The sequence below is a fragment of the Cervus canadensis genome, chromosome 4, assembly GCF_019320065.1.
Source record: "Cervus canadensis isolate Bull #8, Minnesota chromosome 4, ASM1932006v1, whole genome shotgun sequence".
In the NCBI taxonomy this organism is placed as follows: domain Eukaryota; kingdom Metazoa; phylum Chordata; class Mammalia; order Artiodactyla; family Cervidae; genus Cervus; species Cervus canadensis.
In genome coordinates this window covers 81,777,685-81,800,695 of record NC_057389.1, presented here as the reverse complement: position 1 = coordinate 81,800,695, position 23,011 = coordinate 81,777,685, and the positions used below count along the sequence as shown (strand labels likewise).

General features: G+C 37.2%; 1 protein-coding gene across 1 annotated transcript in view; it reads left to right on the top strand.

Moving 5' to 3' along the window:
• FBN2 (fibrillin 2) overlaps positions 1-23,011 on the top strand; it is a 219,801-nt gene that overhangs the window by 88,032 nt on the left and 108,758 nt on the right. Inside the window, exon 8 of the mRNA XM_043465961.1 lies at positions 11,176-11,301. Within this exon, the coding sequence (XP_043321896.1) occupies positions 11,176-11,301 (126 nt within the window). The remainder of the gene's footprint in view (positions 1-11,175; positions 11,302-23,011) is intronic.

Sequence of the window (23,011 nt, the reverse complement as noted above, 5' to 3'; positions counted from 1 at the left end):
CGGGTTCTTTACCACTCGCTCCACCTGGGAGGCTCCTGTGGAGCTGCGTACCAGGCATGTATGCTTTGGACGCCCCACAGTTGGCTTAAGCTCAGCACGCACAGACTGAGTCTCTAGTTCCTGTATGCTTACTCGATGTGTACTTTACCGGCATTTTCTCAAATAGCTTATCTCAGTGATTGGCCCCACTATCCATTTTCTAGCCCAAAGTGTAAATCTGGATAGCATTTTTAATACCGCCGTTTCCTGACACAGCCATTTTATCACCAAGAATTTGGATGGATACTACATCTTAAATGTATTTTGAATCTGTCCACTTTTCTTTATCTTGGTTTCTTTTCTGGGTTACTGAGACATCTTTCTTTGATGTCTTGTTCTACTCAAGACACTTGTTCTACTCCATCTTTTATGTTGCAACCACAGGGATCTTTCTAGAACACAGATTTGGTCATGTTCCTCCCGAGTGTCCTGTTCTCGGGACATAGTTTCTCATATCACCCTCTGCTTGCATCTCTACACTGTGATGCAGACGCATTAACATTTACTTGTTTCCCAAATAAATCGTGCTCTTTGTTGCCTTTTCCTTGTGTCATCTCCCTCTGCTTGGACAACAGTACTCCCTTTCATTTTCATAGCCTGGTTTAGACCTATTTGTCTGTTACGTTTCAGTCTGTCACTTTCCTGTGTAACTCTCCTGACCCATTTTTTTTCCTGCGCATTCCATGTTATCTAGTGCCTGCCCTAGTATTTATCACACCATATCTTCATCAGGGGTAATTGTGATCTCCTGGCCATCACAGCCAGCCTTTGGGGAAGGAGTCCAGCAAACACTTGGTTTCAGCTGTACTCACAGCTTAGCGATTCTATTTCTGGTCCAAGGAAATGTTCATCTTGTATTTTGAAACCAGCTGGCTCTTTCTGGTTTTCTTTTCTTTTTTTTTCTTTTAAAATGTGATCTGTCACTGTTCCCTGTTTGGAACAGAAGGAGCGTACCAAAACATCCTGACTAGGGGTCAAAATCTGCATGTTTAATAAGCTGTCCAGGTGATTTTTCTGCACATTTAAGTTTTGTAACATCTGCACTCGCTATTTTATCCTATCAAGAAGACTGAAGCTGCTTGTCATGAATTTACTCAACCTCAGATTCCCTCTATTACTACATCCTCATTTTCCATTTTCCCTGCATTTGTTGAAGTGTCTTCCCTTCTTTTCCAGAGTAAAATGTTCTTGCTCCACACCTAATTCCGTCACCTTTCTAACTCTACTATTAATATGTAGGTTCATTTTTCTAGCTTTTATCTCTTCTTTTTCCCAATTCTTCCTCTTACCTATGATGAAGTCCATCCTACATACATCATTAACACAAACCTCTCTCTTCCATCTCTTTGGTCACCACTCACTATGCCATTTTTATTCTGAGTTTTTTCACTGTTCATTTGTGCTCAGTTGTGTCCAGCTCTTTGCGACCCCATTGACTGTAGCCTGGTATGTAGTAGAATCTTCTAATTGTATCTTCTACTCCTTATAAATTCCCTCTACCCTTGGGAAACTCATTCGTGGTTTTTGGCTAACAGTTTTTCCCATCTCCTCTTTGTGTTTCAACTTTGTCCCGTTCTTTAGGATCCTTTATCAACTACTATGTCCTCCAGTAACTTGTTTCTCATAATTAAATTGAGAGAGTATGTTGTTAATCTTCTCTGGTGGGATTGTGCCTTGTTTTAAATTTATCTGCTTAATAAATCATTAATTCATGATGGTTAGAGATTATGTATAACATACATGTGACAAATCAAAGGCCTTTAATCAGCAATTACTTGATAAGTTCACAAATGAATGGTAGATGCTCAAAATCTATTTATTTGGTTTAAAGAGAGAAAATTGAGGGTTTCAAAGAATGAATACCATTTTCATTAGAATCTCCTATGAATATAGATGCAGATATCTTCCAGACACTGTCAGCACACTAAATCTAGTCACATATAAAAATGATTATACATTATTATCAGTTAGGATTTATCCCAGGAATGCAAGTTGGTTCAGCATCTGAAAATCAAGTAATAAAATGTAAGTAGAATAAAGGACAAAAGCCATATGATTATCTCAATACGTGCAAGAAAAAGTATTTGAAAAAAATCTGACACCCTTTCGTGATAAAAATGATCAACAAATTTGGAATAAAAGGGAACATTCTTAACCTGATAAAAGGCATATATAAAAAAACTACAGCTAACATCATACTAACTGGCAAAAGAGCCAGTATTTCCCTGAAGACCAGAAATAAAGCAGATGTTTATTCTCACAACTTCTGTTCTACTTTGTGATGGAGGTTCTAACCAGGGCAGTTAGGAAAGAAAAGGAAATAAAAAGTATCCAGGTTGGAAAGGAAGAAGTAGAACTATATATTTGCAGCTGACATGTGTTTAGTGGATAAAGGATCAACTAAAATGAGTGAAGTATACACTAAAGTGGAGAAGATATCCTCTAAAAACTCTTTAAACACAATGGTCTGCAAGGTTGTTGTTATAGAATATCAACATATAAAAATGAATTGTACTTCCATACATTAGCAGTGAACACTATGAAAATGAAACCAAAAATTCACTTATTATAGGATCAAAAGACTAAATGCTCAGGAATAAATATAATTAAGTGGAAGACTTGTACACTTAAAACTACAAAACCTTGTTGAAAGATGTTAAAATCTAAATAAAAGGAAAGATATTCCATGTTTGTAGATTGGAAGACTAAATATTAAGATGACAATATTCCTAAAATTGATATATAGATGTAACACAATACTTGTCTAAATTCCAACTTTTTTTAAATACACAGTCTAATCCTCAGGTTCATATGGAAATTTATATGCAAATCATGTATCAGATATGGGATATATATATAAAGAACTCATACAACTCAACTATTAAAAAACAAATAACTTCACTTAAAACTGGGCAAAGTAATAGAATAGATATTTCTCCAAAGTAGGTACATAAAAGCAATAAGCACGTTAAAGTGTGTTCGACATTATTAGTCATTAAGGAAATGCAAACCAAAAGTATGATGTGATACCATCTCACATCCTTAAAATAGTAAAGGTAATAATGAGTGTTGGCAAGGATGTGGAGAAATGGGAATCCTCATACATTGCAAGTGAGAGTGTAAAATATTCCAGCTGCTTTGGAAAGCAATTTGACAGTTCCTTAATAAGTTAAACATAGAATTATCATATGACTCAGCAATACCACGTGAGATTAAATCCTATGTCCACAGAGAAGTAATACTGAAATGTTCATAGTAGCTTTGCTTGTAATAGTCAAAAAATGAAATTAATTAAAATATCCATCAACTGATGGATGAATACATAAAATGTGGTATATCCATACAGTAGAATATTATTTGCAATTAAAAAGAATGAAGTTCTGGTGTATCCCACAACATAGTGAAAGCCAGTCATGAAAGACCCTTTATTTTATGGTTCTTTTATATGAAATGCCCAGAATAGGCAAGTATATAGAAATAGCTTATTAATTAATTGTTATAGATCTGATAGTTATAGATTAGCTATTGCCTAGGTCTTGGAGTGAGATAGGGAGAGTGACTACTCAAGGGGTAAAATTACTTTGGTAAGAATGAATTACTCTAAAATTAAATTGTAGTGATGGTTGTACAATCATGTAAATACCAAAAACTGTTGAATTTTGTACTTTAACTGGATGAGTTACCATCCAATTATTAAATTTCACTAAAGCTGTTTATAAATATACAATGAAATTTTGAGAATTGATATGTATCATCCTTTCAGTACCCAATTAATTTTTATTTTATCATTTTTTTTTAATTTTTTTTAAATTTAATTTTATTTTTTTTTTATTCTTTGAATCAGCCATGGATTTACATGTATTCCCAATCCCGATCCCCCCTCCCACCTCCCTCTCCACCCGATTCCTCTGGGTCTTCCCAGTGCACCAGGCCAGAGCACTTGTCTCATGCATCCCACCTGGGCTGGTGATCTGTTTCACCATAGATAGTATACATGCTGTTCTTTTGAAACATCCCACCCTCACCTTCTCCCACAGAGTTCAAAAGTCTGTTCTGTATTTCTGTGTCTCTTTTTCTGTTTTGCATATAGGGTTATCGTTATCACCTTTCTAAATTCCATATATATGTGTTAGTATGCTGTAATGTTCTTTATCTTTCTGGCTTACTTCACTCTGTATAATGGGCTCCAGTTTCATCCATCTCATTAGAACTGATTCAAATGAATTCTTTTTAATGGCTGAGTAATATTCCATGGTGTATATGTACCACAGCTTCCTTATCCATTCATCTGCTGATGGGCATCTAGGTTGCTTCCATGTCCTGGCTATTATAAACAGTGCTGCGATGAACATTGGGGTGCACGTGTCTCTTTCAGATCTGGTTTCCTCAGTGTGTATGCCCAGAAGTGGGATTGCTGGGTCATATGGCAGTTCTATTTCCAGTTTTTTAAGAATCTCCACACTGTTTCCATAGTGGCTGTACTAGTTTGCATTCCCACCAACAGTGTAAGAGGGTTCCCTTTTCTCCACACCCTCTCCAGCATTTATTGCTTGTAGACTTTTGGATAGCAGCCATCCTGACTGGCGTGTAATGGTACCTCATTGTGGTTTTGATTTGCATTTCTCTGATAATGAGTGATGTTGAGCATCTTTTCATGTGTTTGTTAGCCATCTGTATGTCTTCTTTGGAGAAATGTCTGTTTAGTTCTTTGGCCCATTTTTTGATTGGGTCATTTATTTTTCTGGAATTGAGCTGCAGGAGTTGCTTGTATATTTTTGAGATTAATCCTTTGTCTGTTTCTTCATTTGCTATTATTTTCTCCCAATCTGAGGGCTGTCTTTTCACCTTACTTATAGTTTCCTTTGTAGTGCAAAAGCTTTTAAGTTTCATTAGGTCCCATTTGTTTAGTTTTGCTTTTATTTCCAATATTCTGGGAGGTGGGTCATAGAGGATCTTGCTGTGATTTATGTCGGAGAGTGTTTTGCCTATGTTCTCCTCTAGGAGTTTTATAGTTTCTGGTCTTACATTTAGATCTTTAATCCATTTTGAGTTTATTTTTGTGTATGGTGTTAGAAAGTGTTCTAGTTTCATTCTTTTACAAGTGGTTGACCAGTTTTCCCAGCACCACTTGTTAAAGAGGTTGTCTTTTTTCCATTGTATATCCTTGCCTCCTTTGTCAAATAAGGTGTCCATAGGTTCGTGGATTTATCTCTGGGCTTTCTATTCTGTTCCATTGATCTATATTTCTGTCTTTGTGCCAGTACCATACTGTCTTGATGACTGTGGCTTTGTAGTAGAGTCTGAAGTCAGGCAGGTTGATTCCTCCAGTTCCATTCTTCTTTCTCAAGATTTCTTTGGCTATTCGAGGTTTTTTTGTATTTCCATACAAATTGTGAAATTATTTGTTTCTAGTTCTGTGAAAAATACCGTTGGTAGCTTGATAGGGATTGCATTGAATCTATAGACTGCTTTGGGTAGAATAGCCATTTTGACAATATTGATTCTTCCAATCCATGAACACGGTATTTTTTCCCCACAGCAAGCTCACCCTCAATGGTGAAAAATTGAAGGCATTTCCCTGAAATCAGGAACAAGACAAGGGTGCCCACTCTCACCACTACTATTCAACATAGTGTTGGAAGTTCTGGCCACAGCAATCAGAGCAGAAAAAGAAGTAAAAGGAATCCAGATAGGAAAAGAAGAAGTAAAACTCTCACTGTTTGCAGATGACATGATCCTCTATATAGAAAACCCTAAAGACTCTACCAGAAAATTACTAGAGCTAATCAATGAATATAGTAAAGTTGCAGGATATAAAATTAACACACAGAAATCCCTTGCATTCCTATATACTAACAATGAAAAAACAGAAAGAGAAATTAAGGAAACAATACCATTCACCATTGCAACAAAAAGAATAAAATACTTAGGAGTATATCTACCTAAAGAAACAAAAGACCTATACATAGAAAACTATAAAACACTGATGAAAGAAATCAAAGAGGACACAAACAGATGGAGAAATATTTTATCATTTTGAAAACACCCTTTGTCCCTGTAAAAACTTGAAATAGCAATTTATTCTATGTAAAATTTGGTAAAGAATCTGCCTGCAATCAAACCTCCGTTTGATTCTTGGGTCAGGAAGATCTGCCGGAGAAGGGGGATAGGCTACCCACTCCAGTATTCTTGGGCTTCCCTGGTGGATCAGATGGTAAAGAATCTGCCTGCAATGTGGGAGGCCTGGGTTTGATCCCTGAATTGGGAAGATCCCCTAGAGAAGGGAAAGGCTACCCAGTTCAGTATTCTGACCTGGAGAATTCCATGGACTGTATAGTCCATGGGGTCACAAAGAGCTGTACATGATGAGACTCTTTTCACTTCACTTTCCTAGTTTCAAATAGTATGTTAAATAAAAATTCAGTGCATGCATAAGAGAAATAATATTTACCTTTTTTCTATACTAAAACAAAAATTATATGGAGTTAAGCCAAATACATGTGGTTCCTTGGCATGGATGGAAAGAAAATATTGTTTAAGCACTTTTAAAAAACAATGTATTGTTTTATTTTTTCTAAGTTCTCTGTAACATAATTGTTACATGGATTCAGCTTTTATGTGTGACATGTACATATTGGAACTGACAGAATCTCTAGGGCAGTGTTCTTAGAATTCAGTGATATCTGAGATCACACTTAGCACTACTTACCAAATTATTCATTATATTCTGCTCAGAGTAAGATTTACAGTAAATGTTGTAAATGTTGGTTGACAAATACGAGGTTATGTGGCTTGGCAGTCAGAAATCTGTCAGATGGTTTTGCTTAGATCTAATTTTCTTAAAAAAAAAAAAAAAGAAGAAGAAGAAGAAGTCTGTGTTCCATTTAAATTACCAAACACTTTCCAATCTTTCTTTTTATTTATCCTCCCATGACACACTTCAAGTCCTCTCCTTTTTGACAGAGTTCTTCCTTACCCTCCTCCCATCATCATACTCTCACTGTGACCTCCCTGATCCTTGCTCCCGGTCTCCTGTGCTGGCTTCTCTTCTTTTGACTTTCGCTTGGATGGTGGTGGCTCTCCGAGTTCCCTCCTCAAACGCAATTCTTTTCATATATGTGTCTTCTTTGGAAATCTCATTTATTGCTGCAACTTCAAAAGCAATGTTCAGACTTGGTGATAAACCACAAGTATACATATTGACCCCTTTTTTACCGAGTTTCAAATTTTTAGCTGCATAGCTGGAATTTCTGCTTGTTTCTCTCAAACATTTCATATTCAGGGTGTCCCAAACTCAACTGAACCTCAAAATGTGTCCTGTTTTCTGTTAATAGCACTACCATTAGCTCCGTTCTCAATCAGGCTGTAAGTCTGAGAAACTTATCCAGGGGCAAAGTCCTGCTGAATTCTCCTAGAATCTCTTGAATATGTGTTCTCTCACTCATCATAAAGCTTACTTAAGGCTCTCACCATTTATCACTGGGTTATTTATTATCTGTATACATTAAACATGAGGATTGTCTTTCTGATATATCAATTTGCTTATGTAATGTTCTTATTTAATTTAAACCTCTTCATAAATATCATAAATTATTTCAGAAAAAAAAGCCTAAGTTTTTGGGAAGGCTCTCCAGGGCTCAGCATATGGCTAACTAGCAAAGTTTGTATTTGTCATTTTCCCAATCACACTGGTACACTTCCCATTCTTTGACTGTGCTGCACTTTCAAATTTTTGTTACTTTTTATTAGTCTAAGGCTAAGTGTATTCCGGGCTTCCCAGGTGGCACAGTGGTAAAGAATCCACCTGCAGTGCATGAGACTCAGGTTCAATCCCTGGGCTGGGAAGATCCCCTGGAGTAGGAAATGGCAACCCACTCCAGTATTCTTGCCTGGAGAATTCCATGGACAGAGGAGCCTGGCAGGCTACAGTCCATGGGATTGCAAAGAGTCGGACATGATTGAGCAACTGAGCAGCCACACACACCCAAAACTATATTCCACTTGCTCTAGTAATTAGTTCAGGACTCTGGGCCTTGTGAGCCCATTTTCCTGGCTATAGGAGTAATTCAAAAGTGTTAGTATCGTAATTAGCCTCCAGCTAATAAAAATAAATGAAAAAAATAAAAATAAAAAATGAAAAAAAGTGTTAGTGTGTGACTCAATTCAGGACATTAGGAGAAAAGGAAAGATTTGCTGAGGGCTCCTGGGGAAAAATTCGCTTCCTCTTGGGAGTGAGCCACTGGAAGAGATAACTTCTCTTACTCTAGATGTCCTAGTTAAAGATCTAGCCTAGAACTGCTATAACCGTTTTGCTCCCATCAGGGAAGACAGCCTTAAGGATGTGGTCAAAGCCAGAGGAGGGCGTAGGTGAGCAGATCTATTTTTCACGTAGAACTCTTAACTACTTTACTGAGAGCCTTTTTACATATAATTATTTTGAAGCTGACCTTTTAAGGTTCTTACTTAATTCTAAGGAAGAAACATGTTTCTGTAAAATAAAATATTTAACACAAAACTCACAGATTTAATCTTATTCCATGTGTTCTTCTGTGTTCCAGGGTTTTTTCTCTCTGCTTGAAAGAAAAGTCAAACATCTTTCAATTTCTACTCTTTCTGTTGTCAAAAAGGCTATTTGGAAGTACTGCACAAAGAAGTACTTTATTATGAAAGGAAATGCCTGAAAATAAGAGTAAATGCTTAAATGGAAGACTTTAAGGTTCCTGATTTTTAAGAATTTGGCTCAGTCCTAGGCTCCATAAGTGCCTTGGTTGTTGGCGTAGCTTTAGACGAAGGAGAATCAGAAAGTTTTGGTCCTTCACTTCTGTAGTGCTTCCTGCTTTACTGTGTGCGGTTTGCTTTTTCTGTCTTCCTTATCTAGAAGTGATTACCAATTTATCTGGTTATCACAGTATAGCTTTCTAGTTTCCTTTCTCTTCTGAATCTACGTTCAGTTTTATTAAGATGCAACACAAGATGCAACAGACCCTAATTTTCCACATGTGGTTTTACTTTGTTGGATTAAATCTGATGGTAACTCTTTCACCACATTGTATGTTTGGTCCTCTTAATACCAATTCATGTTAGAATTCTGGATTCTCTAGGGGAATTGATAGATTATGATTTGTACCACTGTGTCTTCAGTGGCTAACTGTTAAGCCTCTAATGAAGAGACTATTTTAGAGACTGTCTGAATCTGGTAATATTTTTGAATTAGAACATTCCAAGAAGACATAGGCATATAGTTATTTCATGATACCGTTTATAGGCATGAATGACTTGTTAGAATAAATGGTGGTGAAAAAAAGAATGAATAGAGCAATTCAGTTCAGTTCAGTTCAGTCACTCAGTCATGTCCGACTCTTTGCAACCCCATGGACTAAAGCATACCAGGCCTCCCTGTCCATCACCAAGTCCCAGAGTTTACTCAAACTCATGTCCATTGAGTCAGTGATGCCATCCAACCATCTCATCCTCTATCATCCCCTTCTCCTCCCACCTTCAATCTTTCCCAGCATCAGGGCCTTTTCAAATGAGTCAGCTCTTTGCATCAAGTGGCCAAAGTATTGGAGTTTCAGCTTCAACATCAGTCGTTCCAATGAATATTCAAGACTGATTTCCTTTAGGATGGACTGGTTGGATCACATAGAGCAATAGAGGAAAAAAATTTAAGGCATTGTCAACCATTTTTAAATTGTGGGCTTTAAAATTTATTTCGTTGTATTTATAATTAGAATATAATTTTTCTGTGCTTTTTATCAATGCATTTAAGCATATATATGTCTTTAATGTATATGTTTTTATATACATATGTACATGTATGTATATATGTGTGTATACACATACACATATGTATATGGGACTTCCCTGTTGGCTCAGCAGTAAAAGAACGTGCCTGCAATGCAGGAGATGCAGGAGATAACGTGGGTTCGATCCCTGGATGGGGAAGATCTCCTGGAGGAGGGCATGGCAACCCACTCCAGTGTTCTTGCCTGGAGAATCCCATGTATGGAAGAGCCTGGTGGGCTACAGTCCATGGGGTCACAAAGAATCAGACTCAACTGAAGTGACTGAATATACATACATATATATGTTTATATACATAAATATATATCTATACACACATCTTTTAAAAAACCGAAAGCTCAGGTTTACTTTTCAGTAATCATCTAGGCTTATAGCTTTTATAATTGTTCCCTGTATTCACTTGGTCTTTGCTAACTGTGTTGCTTAGAGAGGACAGCTAATTCCCAGGCATCTCTGACTGGATTCTCTTAACACTGGCTCATTTCCTTTTCAGTATATTAGCAAGTCGCTCCCAGTGTACCTAATTGTAGCTTTGTTTGACTTTCCACCTCTCTGTGCTTATTGAAAAGAAAAGTACATTAAAGCTTATATAGATGGCCAGGTTTTCTGGTTTTGGGAAAATTTAAAAGAAAGCAGACCTTTCATTAATGTGAAAGGGAGTAGACTAGTCCCAGCTCTGAGTAAGCTGAATGGATAAATTTAGGGAGGCACAATGGGAAAACTGGATAACTCCCAAAGCCACCCACGTTTGCCCTTTGCCATTTTACTGTATTATTTTAGGTTTGAAGTTAATTCCCAGAATGCCAGATATACCCATATTCAGATGTAAGTACAAAAACATATCCTGAAGCCAAATAGGAAAAAAAAAGGTGTTTGCCACCCTCCATTGGTTCAGATAATTAATGTGAAAATTAGGTATAAAATTTTAAATGTACTTATTTCATATTTAAAAATGTAACCCTTGCATGTGTGTGTGTGTGTGTGTGTTTTTAAAGTCTCTAGTAGGATAAGTCCCTAAATGATGTAGAATGGAAACTAAAACATTTACATCTTTACTTATTTCCAATTTAAATTGCATTTGAGGAGGAAAAAGAGGATATGGAGTTTTGCTTTCGTTGGCCTTGTTTTACTGCCATGGGAGTTTACTTTCATCTCAGTTCCCATAGATAGTGTGAGAAATTCTTTAGGGCCTGAAACAAGAGTATCTTCAAGGTTATACGATCCGACCTAATCACCCATAAGTGCTCTCATACCCTTTTTTTTTAAAAGATCCTTTTTAAAAGCTATTTAGTGAAGGCTTTTCTCAGTCATCTTCTCCTTCTTCCCGATTAGACATTGACGAGTGCAGCATCATTCCTGGGATATGTGAAACTGGCGAATGTTCCAACACCGTGGGAAGCTATTTTTGCGTTTGTCCACGGGGATATGTAACCTCAACAGATGGCTCTCGGTGTATCGGTAAGCCTCTTGGTTTTGAGAAGCACAATGCACTGCTTCTTTCTAATGACAGAACAGCCCAAACAGGTATGGAGATGGCAACAATTATAAAACCTTTGGGAAAGTGACTGAAAGAGGGATGGGGAATACATGTAAATCCATGGCTGATTCATGTCAGTGTATGACAAAAACCACTACAATATTGTAAAGTAATTAGCCTCCAACTAATAAAAATAAATGAAAAAAAAAAAAAAAAAGAGTTGTTTACGGTACCGCTATCGAGGGCTTGATCAGCCAGGTGCTCATGTCACAAACTTCAGTATCAGAAGTCATTTGAGTTGCTTTATGTTGTCAGAGTCATTTTTGAAATGAAGAAAGAGTTCCTCAAAACATTGCTGAGTGTTGCAGACACAAAGGCACGAGAAAGATTTTTAAAAATCTGCTTTGGGAGACAAAGTGTAGTAATTAACAGTTCTTTCATTGTTAGGAATCATGAATGTAGTCAGGGTCTTATTTACTTAGCATGTGTTTATTCTGGTGAAGATAATTATTACAAAAAAGAAATCAGTACCTTTAATTGTGTGTTTTAAGCATATTTTAACTAAAGCCAGATATATTTGCATGTTCTCTTTGATTTTGAAAGATAAAACAGTGCTCTCAGTCATGTGTAGGTCATCTGTTTTTGAATAAGCTTTAGACTTTAAGATCACTAAAGACTCATGTAGCACAGGAATTGAATTAGGGAAATCAAACCAGCACCCCAAGACTGTAGTTGCTTGGTTCACTAGAGGATGACTGCCTGGGCAGTGACCATCTCCCATCCCCATTGGGAGGGTGTGTGAGTCCCTAAGCACCAGGGACTTTGTATATCCAAATGATGCACGCATGAACTGGGTTGATGGGATGGAAGGTACAGAGAGTTTAAGATGTAAGCTAGAGGTCACAGGCTACCAATAAAAAGGCTTGAGTTGACTTGTTGAGACACCAAACACCATGCTGTGGCATCCAACAGCAAAGAGATGAGAGAGAAGATCCGGCCTTCAGAATACTATGTTGTCATCATAGACAGTGGTCCAAAAGTAGCAGTCAAAGAAGAGACTGGGGTGGCAGTGTTAAAATTGCCAGCTGCCAGTTATCAAACACGCACCACGTGTAAGGCACTGGCCATCTACACCTTACCATCACATAGTGGTGGGGCCTTGGGTAAGCTACTGACCTCTGTACTTCAGTTCCTTTAGTAAATAGGTAATAAAATATTCCTCATTCCTTCTACTTGTTATCATTAGTGGGAGGAAGAGGTATAGGAGAATGAGGATGTCATGCTTCTAATAGCCCTGTGTGATAGGCATAAGTATTCTGATTTGTAGATGAAGACATTGAGGTTTAGAGAGGTTAAGTGACTTATATGATGTATCAGGGCTGATCCATGGAGCCAGGGTTTAAAACCGGGTCTCCGTGCATCTGTGTTACTCTGGTTCTATACTGTCTCCTTAGATACTTTAAGTTAACAGAGACCCTCTGTCTAAATCTCAGGGCCTCCAGCATGAGTAGTTTCTCTCCCAACACATGGACAGTTGGCTTTGAAAAGATTTGAATGATGATTATTTGTTCTTTACGAATGAATCAGAGTTCTGTCTTACACTTGGTAATACATTATAGATGTTAAGTCTGTAAAACTGAGCAAATTATCTGTTTTTAGGGTCAGTGCTGTCAGTTGGCTCACTGCATACTAAGTCTGATTCATTTAACATAATTTAACAGAATTGAAAATTAGCAGAACCACCTACACTTGGCTTAATTTTCTTAAACTATATAGCAAAAGAATGTGCACGCGTGCACACACACACACACACACACACACACACACACACACACACACACATGCAGTCTTCCACTTGAAACAGGCATGAACTCAACTCTACAGGGAAAATGTCAGTTTAGGAGTCATCAATGAACATCCTTGGCTGGATGCCATAGACTCTGACTTTAGGAAACCTATATTCTTGAAATGACAAGAAGAAATTTGCCTGGAGACATAAGTGAGGTTATTACTGTGAAGTTCTGAAAATGCCAAATAAGATGCATGTGATTTATTTGGTAGACAGTGTGGAGTAATTGAAGGCCTTTGAGAATGAGTTGTACAACTAGACCAACTAGTGAGAAGGCAGAATTTGCCGTAACAAGTGTTAGTGTTTTAGATCAGATTTCTAAGTTACTTCTTTCTCCCTTATTTCTTAAGTTTCTAAGTCCTTTTTTTAGTCATAAACTTCATCATATTGAAATAATCATGATGAAGATCCCCAACAATTTCTTCAGTGTCAGATATTTGGTTTACCATTAAATCATGATAAACTTTCTTTATCTCTTGTTTCTTATATAAAGTTCTAAACCTGTATTACCTGAACTTTCAAAGCCCTTTAGAGCCTGACCCAGCCTGTATTCAGGACTCATTTCTAACCACTTACCACCTCACACATTTCTCTTATTGTGGTACACAAGTACACTGCTCACGGTATTTCCTCTGCCTGAAGCATCTTGACTTCCCCCTACTATGCTCATTAAAACCCAACTCATCCTTTAAATCCCCACTTAGACATCACTGTTTTTACAGCCATCCCTGCTTAACCCACATTTACTTCCTGGACAAAGTCAGTCAGCCCTTCCCATAATATTTTTTACTTTCTTTCATTTCTGGGTTTATCACAGTGTTGCAAGTATTTTTGCTTTACTCATTGGCCAGACTGTAAGCACTATTAGGTCCTGCCTTACGCAGCTTTCTGTCCTCGGTACCTGATACCATCCTTTCCACAGAAGTTTGGGCTCAGTAAATCTTTTTCTGAATGAAGAGGCAAACCAGCAAATGAATGAATGAGATGGGATTGAACATAAGAATTTCATTAATATTAATTAATAGCTGCTTTGCATCCTTTGACTGCTGGAGATGATGGGATGGCACTCAGTTATGGTCTCCAATGCTTAGAATGTGGGAGAGCCTGCTTGAGCCCCAGGAGCTGTGGCACATGAGTCCCATGCTAACCAGGAGTTTCTGCTCATTTCAGTATCAATATCCTGACCCAGAAACAGAGGAAAGCCCCTAAGGAGGGGAGAATGACATTCCAAAATTGCAAAACCAATGTTAAAATTAAGTAAGCAGCTGAAAATTTTTTGAATTTAACTATGTTTCATTTGGAATAAGTATATGTTTTCCACATAAGAAAAAAATAAGCCTAGAATTTTAATAGGTAAGAGATCTTTGATTTTGATTTTTTTTAAATCTGAGTCTGTATTTTGTTAGATGGAATTTATTTATGATTGAATTATATATGTCATAAGTATTTCCATGCTATTTGTTTTGTAACCATATATATGCTAACAATAATGAGCTGGATACTCTCAAAATTCTTTTCTTGAGCAGGAAACTGCATGTTATCTGCAGCTTTATTCTAAGGGTGGCACATACTGAATGCTGCCCTGATTCCTTAGTTATTCAAAACCCCCTGAATATTTACAACATTATAAGGCAACAATAAGCTTCCTTTTTCTCTTATGTATAAGAAATAGCTTCATATGGCAGGAGAGTTTAATGGTCATTTATAATGGGATAGTTTTCTCATTTTGTTTTATGCTAAGTATAAAAATGAAATTCTTAATTTGTTTTTATTTTATGTTTTCCATCAAGTTTTTAAAAATGTCTGGGAAACAGCCCTCTTTTTCAACAAAGATTACTAAGAGATATCATTTCTAAAAAAAGTAGACCCATACATAATTTTTTTCTTTTTTTTTTGAAAATTTCATGCTGTCTATTTATTAGTCAATGAAATTGAAATTAATTATAATGTTAAAATGTGATGGAAGAAGACAGTGAAGCATTTTTCATAGCACAACTTAATTACCCTTATATCATTTTAATGTTCATGACATTATTAATACTTCATTTCCACGTTGGAGGCAAGAAGAGTGACTGGCAGTCAACAATGAGTCAGTAGTGATTGACAGGCTCTTTGCAACTCTTTTCAACCCCATGGAGCCTGCCAGGCTCCTCTGTCTATGGAATTCTCCAGGCAAGAATACTGGAGTACCATTCCCTTCTCCAGGAGATCTTCCCGACCCAGTTATCTAACCCACATCTGTGTCTCATGCATTGCAGGCAGATTCTATACCATCAGAGCCACCAGGGAAGCCTGATTGACAGGCAGCAGTGAACAGATTCTTATCCAAGTTAATGTGCCAGCTACTGCTGGGCACACAGAACTAGCAGGGAACCTGGGTAACGCAGAATTGCCAGTCAGCAACAAGCCAAGTTCAGACAATGGAGAGTAAGCATTTAAAAGTCCTTAAGGTAATGTGATGTTGCCACAATATCCTAGTGCGTTTCCTTGAGCTTTACAGAAGTTTCAGTACAATGATACAGTGGAAGTGAGAAAGAGATTTACAGGATTAGATCTGATAGACAGAGTGCCTGAAGAACTATGGATGCAGGTTCGTGACATTGTACAGGAGGCAGTGATCAAGACCATCCCCAAGAAAAAGAAATGCAAAAAGGCAAAATGGTCTGAGGAGGCCTTACAAACAACTCTGAAAAGACGAGAAGCGAAAGACAAAAGAGAAAAGGAAAGATATACCATTTGAATGCAGAGTGCCAAATAGCAAGGAGAGATAAAAAGCCCTCCCCAGTGATCAAAGCAAAAAAAAATAGAGGAAAACAATAGAATTGGAAAGACTAGAGCTCTCTTCAAGAAAATTAGAGATACCAAGGGAACTTTTCATGCAAAGATGGGACAATAAAGAACAGAAATGGTATGGACCTGACAGAAGTAGAAGATATTAAGAAGAGGTGACAAGAATACAGAGAAGAACTGTACAAAAAAGTTACTCACAACACAGATAATCATGATGGTGTGATCACTCACTTACAGCCAGACATTCTGGAATGCGAAGTCAAGTGGGTCTTAGGAAGCATCACTATGAACAAAGCTAGTGAAGGTGATGGATCCAGTTAAGCTATTTCAAATCCTAAAAGATGATGCTATAAAAGTGCTGCACTCAACATGCCAACAATTTGGAAAACTCGGCAGTGGCCACAGGACTGGAAAAGGTCAGTTTTCATTCCGATCCCAAAAAAGACAATGCCAAATAATGCTCAAACTACCACACAATTGCACTCATTTCACATGCTAGCAAAGTAATGCTTAAAATTCTCCAAGCCAGGCTTCAACAGTACATGAACCATGAACTTCCAGATGTTCAAGCTGGTTTTAGAAAAAGCAGAGGGACCAGAGATCAAATTGCCAACATCCGCTGGGTCATTGAAAAAGCTGGAGAGTTCCAGAAAAATATCTACTTCTGCTTTATTGACTATGCCAAAGCCTTTGACTGTGTGGATCACAACAAACTGTGGAAAATTCTTCAAGAGATGGGAATACCAGACCACCTTACCTGCCTCCTGAGAAATCTGTATGCAGGTCAAGAAGCAACAGTTAGAACTGGGCATGGAACGACAGACTGGTTCCAAATCAGGAAGGAAGTACGTCAAGGCTGTATATTGTCACCCTGCTTATTTAACTTATATGCAGAATGCTGTTGCTGCTGCTAAGTCGCTTCAGTCGTGTCCAACTCTGTGCAAACCCATAGACGGCAACCCACCGGGCTCCGTCATCCCTGGGATTCTCCAGGCAAGAACACTGGAGTAGGTTGCCATTTCCTTCTCCAATGCAGGAAAGAGAAAAGTGAAAGAGAAGTTGCTCAGTCATGTCTGACTCTTCATGACCCCACAGACTGCAGCCTACCAGGCTCCTCCATCCATGGGATTTCCCAGGCAAGAGTACTGGAGTGGGTTGCCATTGCCTTCTCCTATATGCAGAATACATAATGAGAAATGCTGGACTGGATGAAGCACAGGCTGGAATCAAGATTGCCAGGAGAATTATCAATAATCTCAGATATGCAGATGACCCCATCCTTACGGCAGAAAGCGAAGAAGAACTAAAGAGCCTCTTGATGAAAGTGAAAGAAGAGAGTGAAAAAGTTGGCTTAAAACTCAACATTCAGAAAACTAAGATCATGGCATCTGGGTCCCATCACTTCATGGCAAATAGATGGGGAAACAATGAGAAACTTTATTTTTTGGGGTTCCAAAATCAGTGCAGATGGTGACTGCAGTCATGAAATTAAAAGATGCTTGCTCCTTGGAAGAAGAGCTATGACCAACCTAGACAGCTTATTAAAAAGCAGAGACATTACTTTGCCAACAAAGGTCCAACTGGTCAAAGCTGTGGTTTTTCCAGTAGTCATGTATGGATGTGAGAGTTGGACTCTATAAAGAAAACTGAGTGCCAAAGAATAAATGCTTTTGAACTGTGGAGTTGGAGAAGATTCTTGCGAGTCCCTTGGACATCAAGGAGAGCCAACCAGTCCATCCTAAAGGAAATCAGTCCTGAATATTCATTGGAAGGACTGATGCTGAAGCTGAAACTCCAACACTTTGGCTACCTGATGCGAAGAACTGACTCATTTGAAGACCCTGATGTTGGGAAAGATCAAAGGAGGAGAAGGGATCAACAGAGGATGAGATGGTTGGATGACATTGCTGACTTAATGGACATGAGTTTGAGTAAACTCCAGGAGTTGGTGATGGACAGGGAGGCCTGGTGTGCTGTGGTCCATGGGGTCACAAAGAGTCTGACACGACTGAGTGACTGAACTGAACTGAAAGGATGTAGAGGAGACAGGGCTGAAACCAAACACTGTATAGCATTTTAATTTTAATCAGAATAATCATATAAAAGTGACTGGTGAGTCAGGGGGCATAGTTTTAATTAATAAAGAATGTCCTTGAGAGAGAAAGTTAGGTAATGAGGAAGAAAAACTTCTCTGCTTTAAAGGAAGAAGTAAACCACGGAGCCACAGTGGTTCTCTTATTCGTTCTTCCTAGTTCTAGTTTTTCGTGTATGATGGAAACACAAAAGCAACATGCAAGTATTTTATAAATAGCAAGAATCTGCAGAATTAGTCAAATGGAACTCAGGTTGATGCCAGACCCTCAGAGGGCAAGTGCAGGCCTGCAGAATCAGTGGATGAAGTCTGAGGCCATGATTTTTATCTACTGAACACATACTATCACTAGTCTTCTGACTTGAGCTCACCTCATCATGGCTTTCTGGTTGACCCCTTCATTTTTAATGAGCAAAGCTCATTCAACAAGAGATGTGTTTTTTCAAGGTACAACCTCCCCCATCTTTTACCAAGTTTTCATCACATTGTGTAATTAACTATTAGTTCTTTTAAATCAAGTTTAGACTAAATGTCAAGCCATGAAACAAACTCTGATAAGAGTACCATATTTTGTTTCAAGGTAGATTTATGTTTTAATCAAAGGAGATGGATTGCTTCCTCTTTCTCAGTGTGGCTTTAAATAAGACTTGATGTAAACCTTCTGGGAGTATAGCGAGGGTGATAGGAGATTATTAGAGGAATAGACATGTTTTCATTACTTACAACATATCAGTTCTGCAGTTAAACACATACCAAGCACTAGGAGAATTTGTTCTAATGGTGTTATAAACACCCTTCATCTTTCTTTGCCCCTAATAATTCCATATTTGAAGGGATGGCCTGTCTTGACAACTTTTAGTTGTAAGGGATGTTCCTTTTTATTCTTCCATATGGCACATTTTCAACACAGTACTTTCTAAGGATCTTGCAGTTGAGAGAGACGAAGGAAATAACCCAGCTCCCAGGCACTGTTTTCCTTTTGTAATGTATTTTTGGAAAGATCTTAACTATGAGACATCACGCTACACTGTGTCTGTATCACATTTTCATGTTTTTGATGCAAAAGATTGAAAGTAGATTGTTTACCTCTCCGATGTTATTGCTATTGTTCAGTTGTTAAGTCATGTCCGACTTTGTGACACCATGAGCTGCAGCATGCAAGGCTTCCCTGCCCTTCACTGTCTCCCTGAATTTGCTCAAGCTCTTGTCCATTGAGTCAGTGATGCCATCCAATCATCTCATCCTCTATCGCCCCCTTCTCCTCTTGCCCTCAGTCTTTCCCAGCATCAGGGTCTTTTCCAGAGAGTCAGTTCTTTGCATCATGTGGCAAGAGTGTTGGGCTTCAAATTCAGCACCATCCTTCCAATGACTATTCAGGGTTGATTTCCTTTAGGATGGACTGGTTTGACTTCCTCAAAGAGACTAATTATAGAATTTATGAAAATTAGTTATGATTTACTTGCCAGTCCTCTCTTTCTGTCCCTCAGTCCTTTCAACAGTGACATGGTTTCCTCCAGCATATCTTACAGGACTGATGAGAGGTTTTCAAACTATAGGATAGTAGTTAATTATGTTTACTGAATTTGAAGACCTCCTCCTTAACATCAAAAATGTTTTCAGATCCATGCATGATGATAACCCAATATCTTTGAGAAAAATACATAATGAAACAAACTACTGGATATTTAGTAATAATTTTAAATGAATTTGTACTTTACTAGTCACAGTGGAATATCCATTAGTGGGAATTGTAATAGTGCCTGTATATTACGAGGCATTTTTATTTGCATTGCAGTATTCAGTGTAAGTACACATTTGTGGACCTCTCACAATATCATTGAAGACTTCCAGATTCTGAGACTAGTACAGATTCCTGTTCCACTCCTACTCTTTTTTTTTTAAACATATTACCTTATTTCCTGTGTGTTGGTATATTTGACACATGAGTGGTTTAGAAGTGTCAGGGGTTCCCCTGATTTGAAAATCTTCTATGTGGGCTTGAAAAAGTTTTGTGTTTTCCTGTTGGATAGCTATATCTGTTAGATCAAACTTGTTAACTGTACTGTTCAAATGTTCTCTAGAACTACTAGATTTTATCTGCTGTGTCTATCAGTTACCGACAGAGGTGTATAAATGTTCCACCTTTGTAGGAGATTTCTCAATTTCTCCATGTGGCCTTTTAAGCTTTTGCTTTAATGTTTTGATGCTACGTTATAAGGTAATGACTGCTTAAAAGTGTTATATTTTCATAGTGAATTGCACCTTTTTTGATATGTATTGACTCTCTAAAGTTTTCTTTCTTTTCCTCTTGATATGTTTCTAAATATTTTCTTTTGATATGTTTTATCTAATGTCTTTTTGCATCGCATTTTGTGAATTGGAGAGGAAGATTTAAATATATGCTATTTGGATATTTTTTCTCTCAATCTTTCTGCTTCCTTTTATTTTAAATATGTTTCTTCAAAGAGCCTGACTCTAAATTTTGGGGGACATGGTCTCAAAATCTTTATCTATTAAATTGATATTTAAATTCATTTGTGTTTGTTACAGTAACTGATGCATTTGTTTTATTTGTTATAATCATTTTTTGCTTCTCATTTATTGTGCTTTTCCTGTACTTTCTCTTTTTTGTTATTTTCTGTTTATCACTTAATTTTTTTGATTTATTCTGGCTTTCATCCTTTCATTCCCTCCTTCCATTCTTCCACAGCCCATTCTTTTTCATCTGTTGTTTAGAAATACATACTTTATTTCTGTGGCTTTAGTGATTATCCTGGCTGTTTGAGGATACATATATAATAACTTAAAGCCTAAAATTGTCTGTATTTTTACCCACATATAAACAGTAAAAGAATATTAGAATGGTTACACTTTGATCTCTCCCTTCCAAGGTAAAAAAGTCCAACCAATTTCCACTCCCCATTTGCAACAAATTAATCATTATTATTATTGTTGTTTGATATTTTATTACTTGTCCATGTATCTTAACAGTGTTTTCCCTCTTTATTTATTATATATTTTAAACCTTCCCCTGGAATTGTTTTCCCTTTTACCTAAAACACCTCTTCTAAAATTTACTTTGGCAAGAACCTTTTTGTAGAATATTCAATTTATGTTTTCCTGAAAATGGCCTCAATTTATTTCCCTCTGGAAGATGGTTTCTTGGGGTACAGAATTTTAGGTTGACAGTTATTTTATCACAGCATATGAAGAAAATATTCTGTTGTGTTCTAGCATCCACTGGTGCTATTAAGAAGTCAGTGATTGATTTAAATATAATTCCTTATCAGGTAATCTATCTTTTTTTTCTAGCTGTTTTTAAGATCTTCACCTTTTCTTTGTTGTTCTGCAGTTTCAGAGTGATGTGGTGCAAACTCTGGATTTCTTTTTAGTTTTCCCACTTTTATTTATTTAACTATTTACTGGACTTATTTATTAACTCTTACTATTATTTAAAGTAAGTATTATTACTTACTTTAGCTATTTATTGGATTTATTGGACTGCCTAGATCTGAACTTATCTTGCAACATCATTAGAAGGTTGTAAACTAATGCCTGTTCACTATGGCCTCTTGCCCTACTGTCTGCTTTTGACACTTTCTAATACTCTTATTAGCCTTATTAGATGTAAATTACCTTTTCACACTCACCCCCATAGTTCTTAACCTCTTTCCAAGAGTTTCCATCTCTTTGACTCTGAACTACACTACCATGATATATTCAGCTATATCTTCCAGCTCAGGAATTCTCTCTTCATCTACATGCAGTTAGTTAGTTAATTTAGTTTAGTCGCTCAGTCATGTCCAGCTCTTTGCGACCCATGGACTGCAGCACACCAGGCTTCGCTTTTCATCACTAACTCCTGGAGCTTACTCAAACTCATGTCCATTAACTGTACTATGTGTAGTACACTGCTTAATATAGTCACTAAGTATTTATTTCAGTTATGATTGTTTTATTTATAGACACATCATTGAATGTTTTGAAGTCTGTTCTTTCATTGTTTGTGGACTTGTTTTCTCTGTTCACATTTTTAGTTTTTTAATTGCTTAAATAGATTAAAGGCTAGTTATTAATATATAATGAATTATCATTAATTAAAAACTATTAATGATTTTTCAAAATTGATCTGACCATTCCAGTATCTGAAACCTGCTATTTATTCAGCTAACATTCATTGAGCTTTGTTTCCCTGTGTATTATTTATTTACCTACTTGTTTAGTTACTTTACTGTTATCTACTCCTTTTTTCCTGGAACTTTATATGTGGAAATTCTTTGAAACCTGTGTCAGTATTAAGTCCTTAGTTGTGTTGGTTTTTGTAAGGTACTTTGAATATCCCTGCCTGGAGACCTCTTTATGCAATATTCCTCCTTTGAAGTTTTCAGAACACAAACCTAATATTTTGACAACAAAGCCATCTATGTGAGAAAGAGCTTGTGGTTTCACATTCTTAGGAAGAGTCTTTTTTTTTTTTCCCTCCATCCAGCACGAAGGTAGAAACAGGCAAGTCTCTTAGCTGCTTTTCTCTGCATTAGTCATATAACAAGGATATAGTTGCTTGGGACCCCTGCTTTATGAGGGAGTGTCCTGTTATGTTTTGTATTAGAGAGGTGAATCTAGGCTTTTATCTCTTAGGTTCTGGCCCCTGTAAAACTATCAGAGTTGAAAACCAGAGTCTTCAGAGTTTACAGAAGCGCAAAAGCTGAAACGTGGGTGCACTTAACCTCCAAAGATTCCTGTTTTCACTTCATTTTGAGACTCAGTTTTTCCCCTTTTTCATGTCAGTGAGATGATTTTTTAAAGTCGTTTTTCATGTTTTATCAAGAATGTTTCCATTGGGAGGGATACTCAGGGTATCTAATACATCGTTCTGCTAGAAACAGAACATATGTTGTTTTGTTTAATCCTCCCATTAACCCTATTTCATGAATAAGAAGTAGGTAGATATGGTTACAGA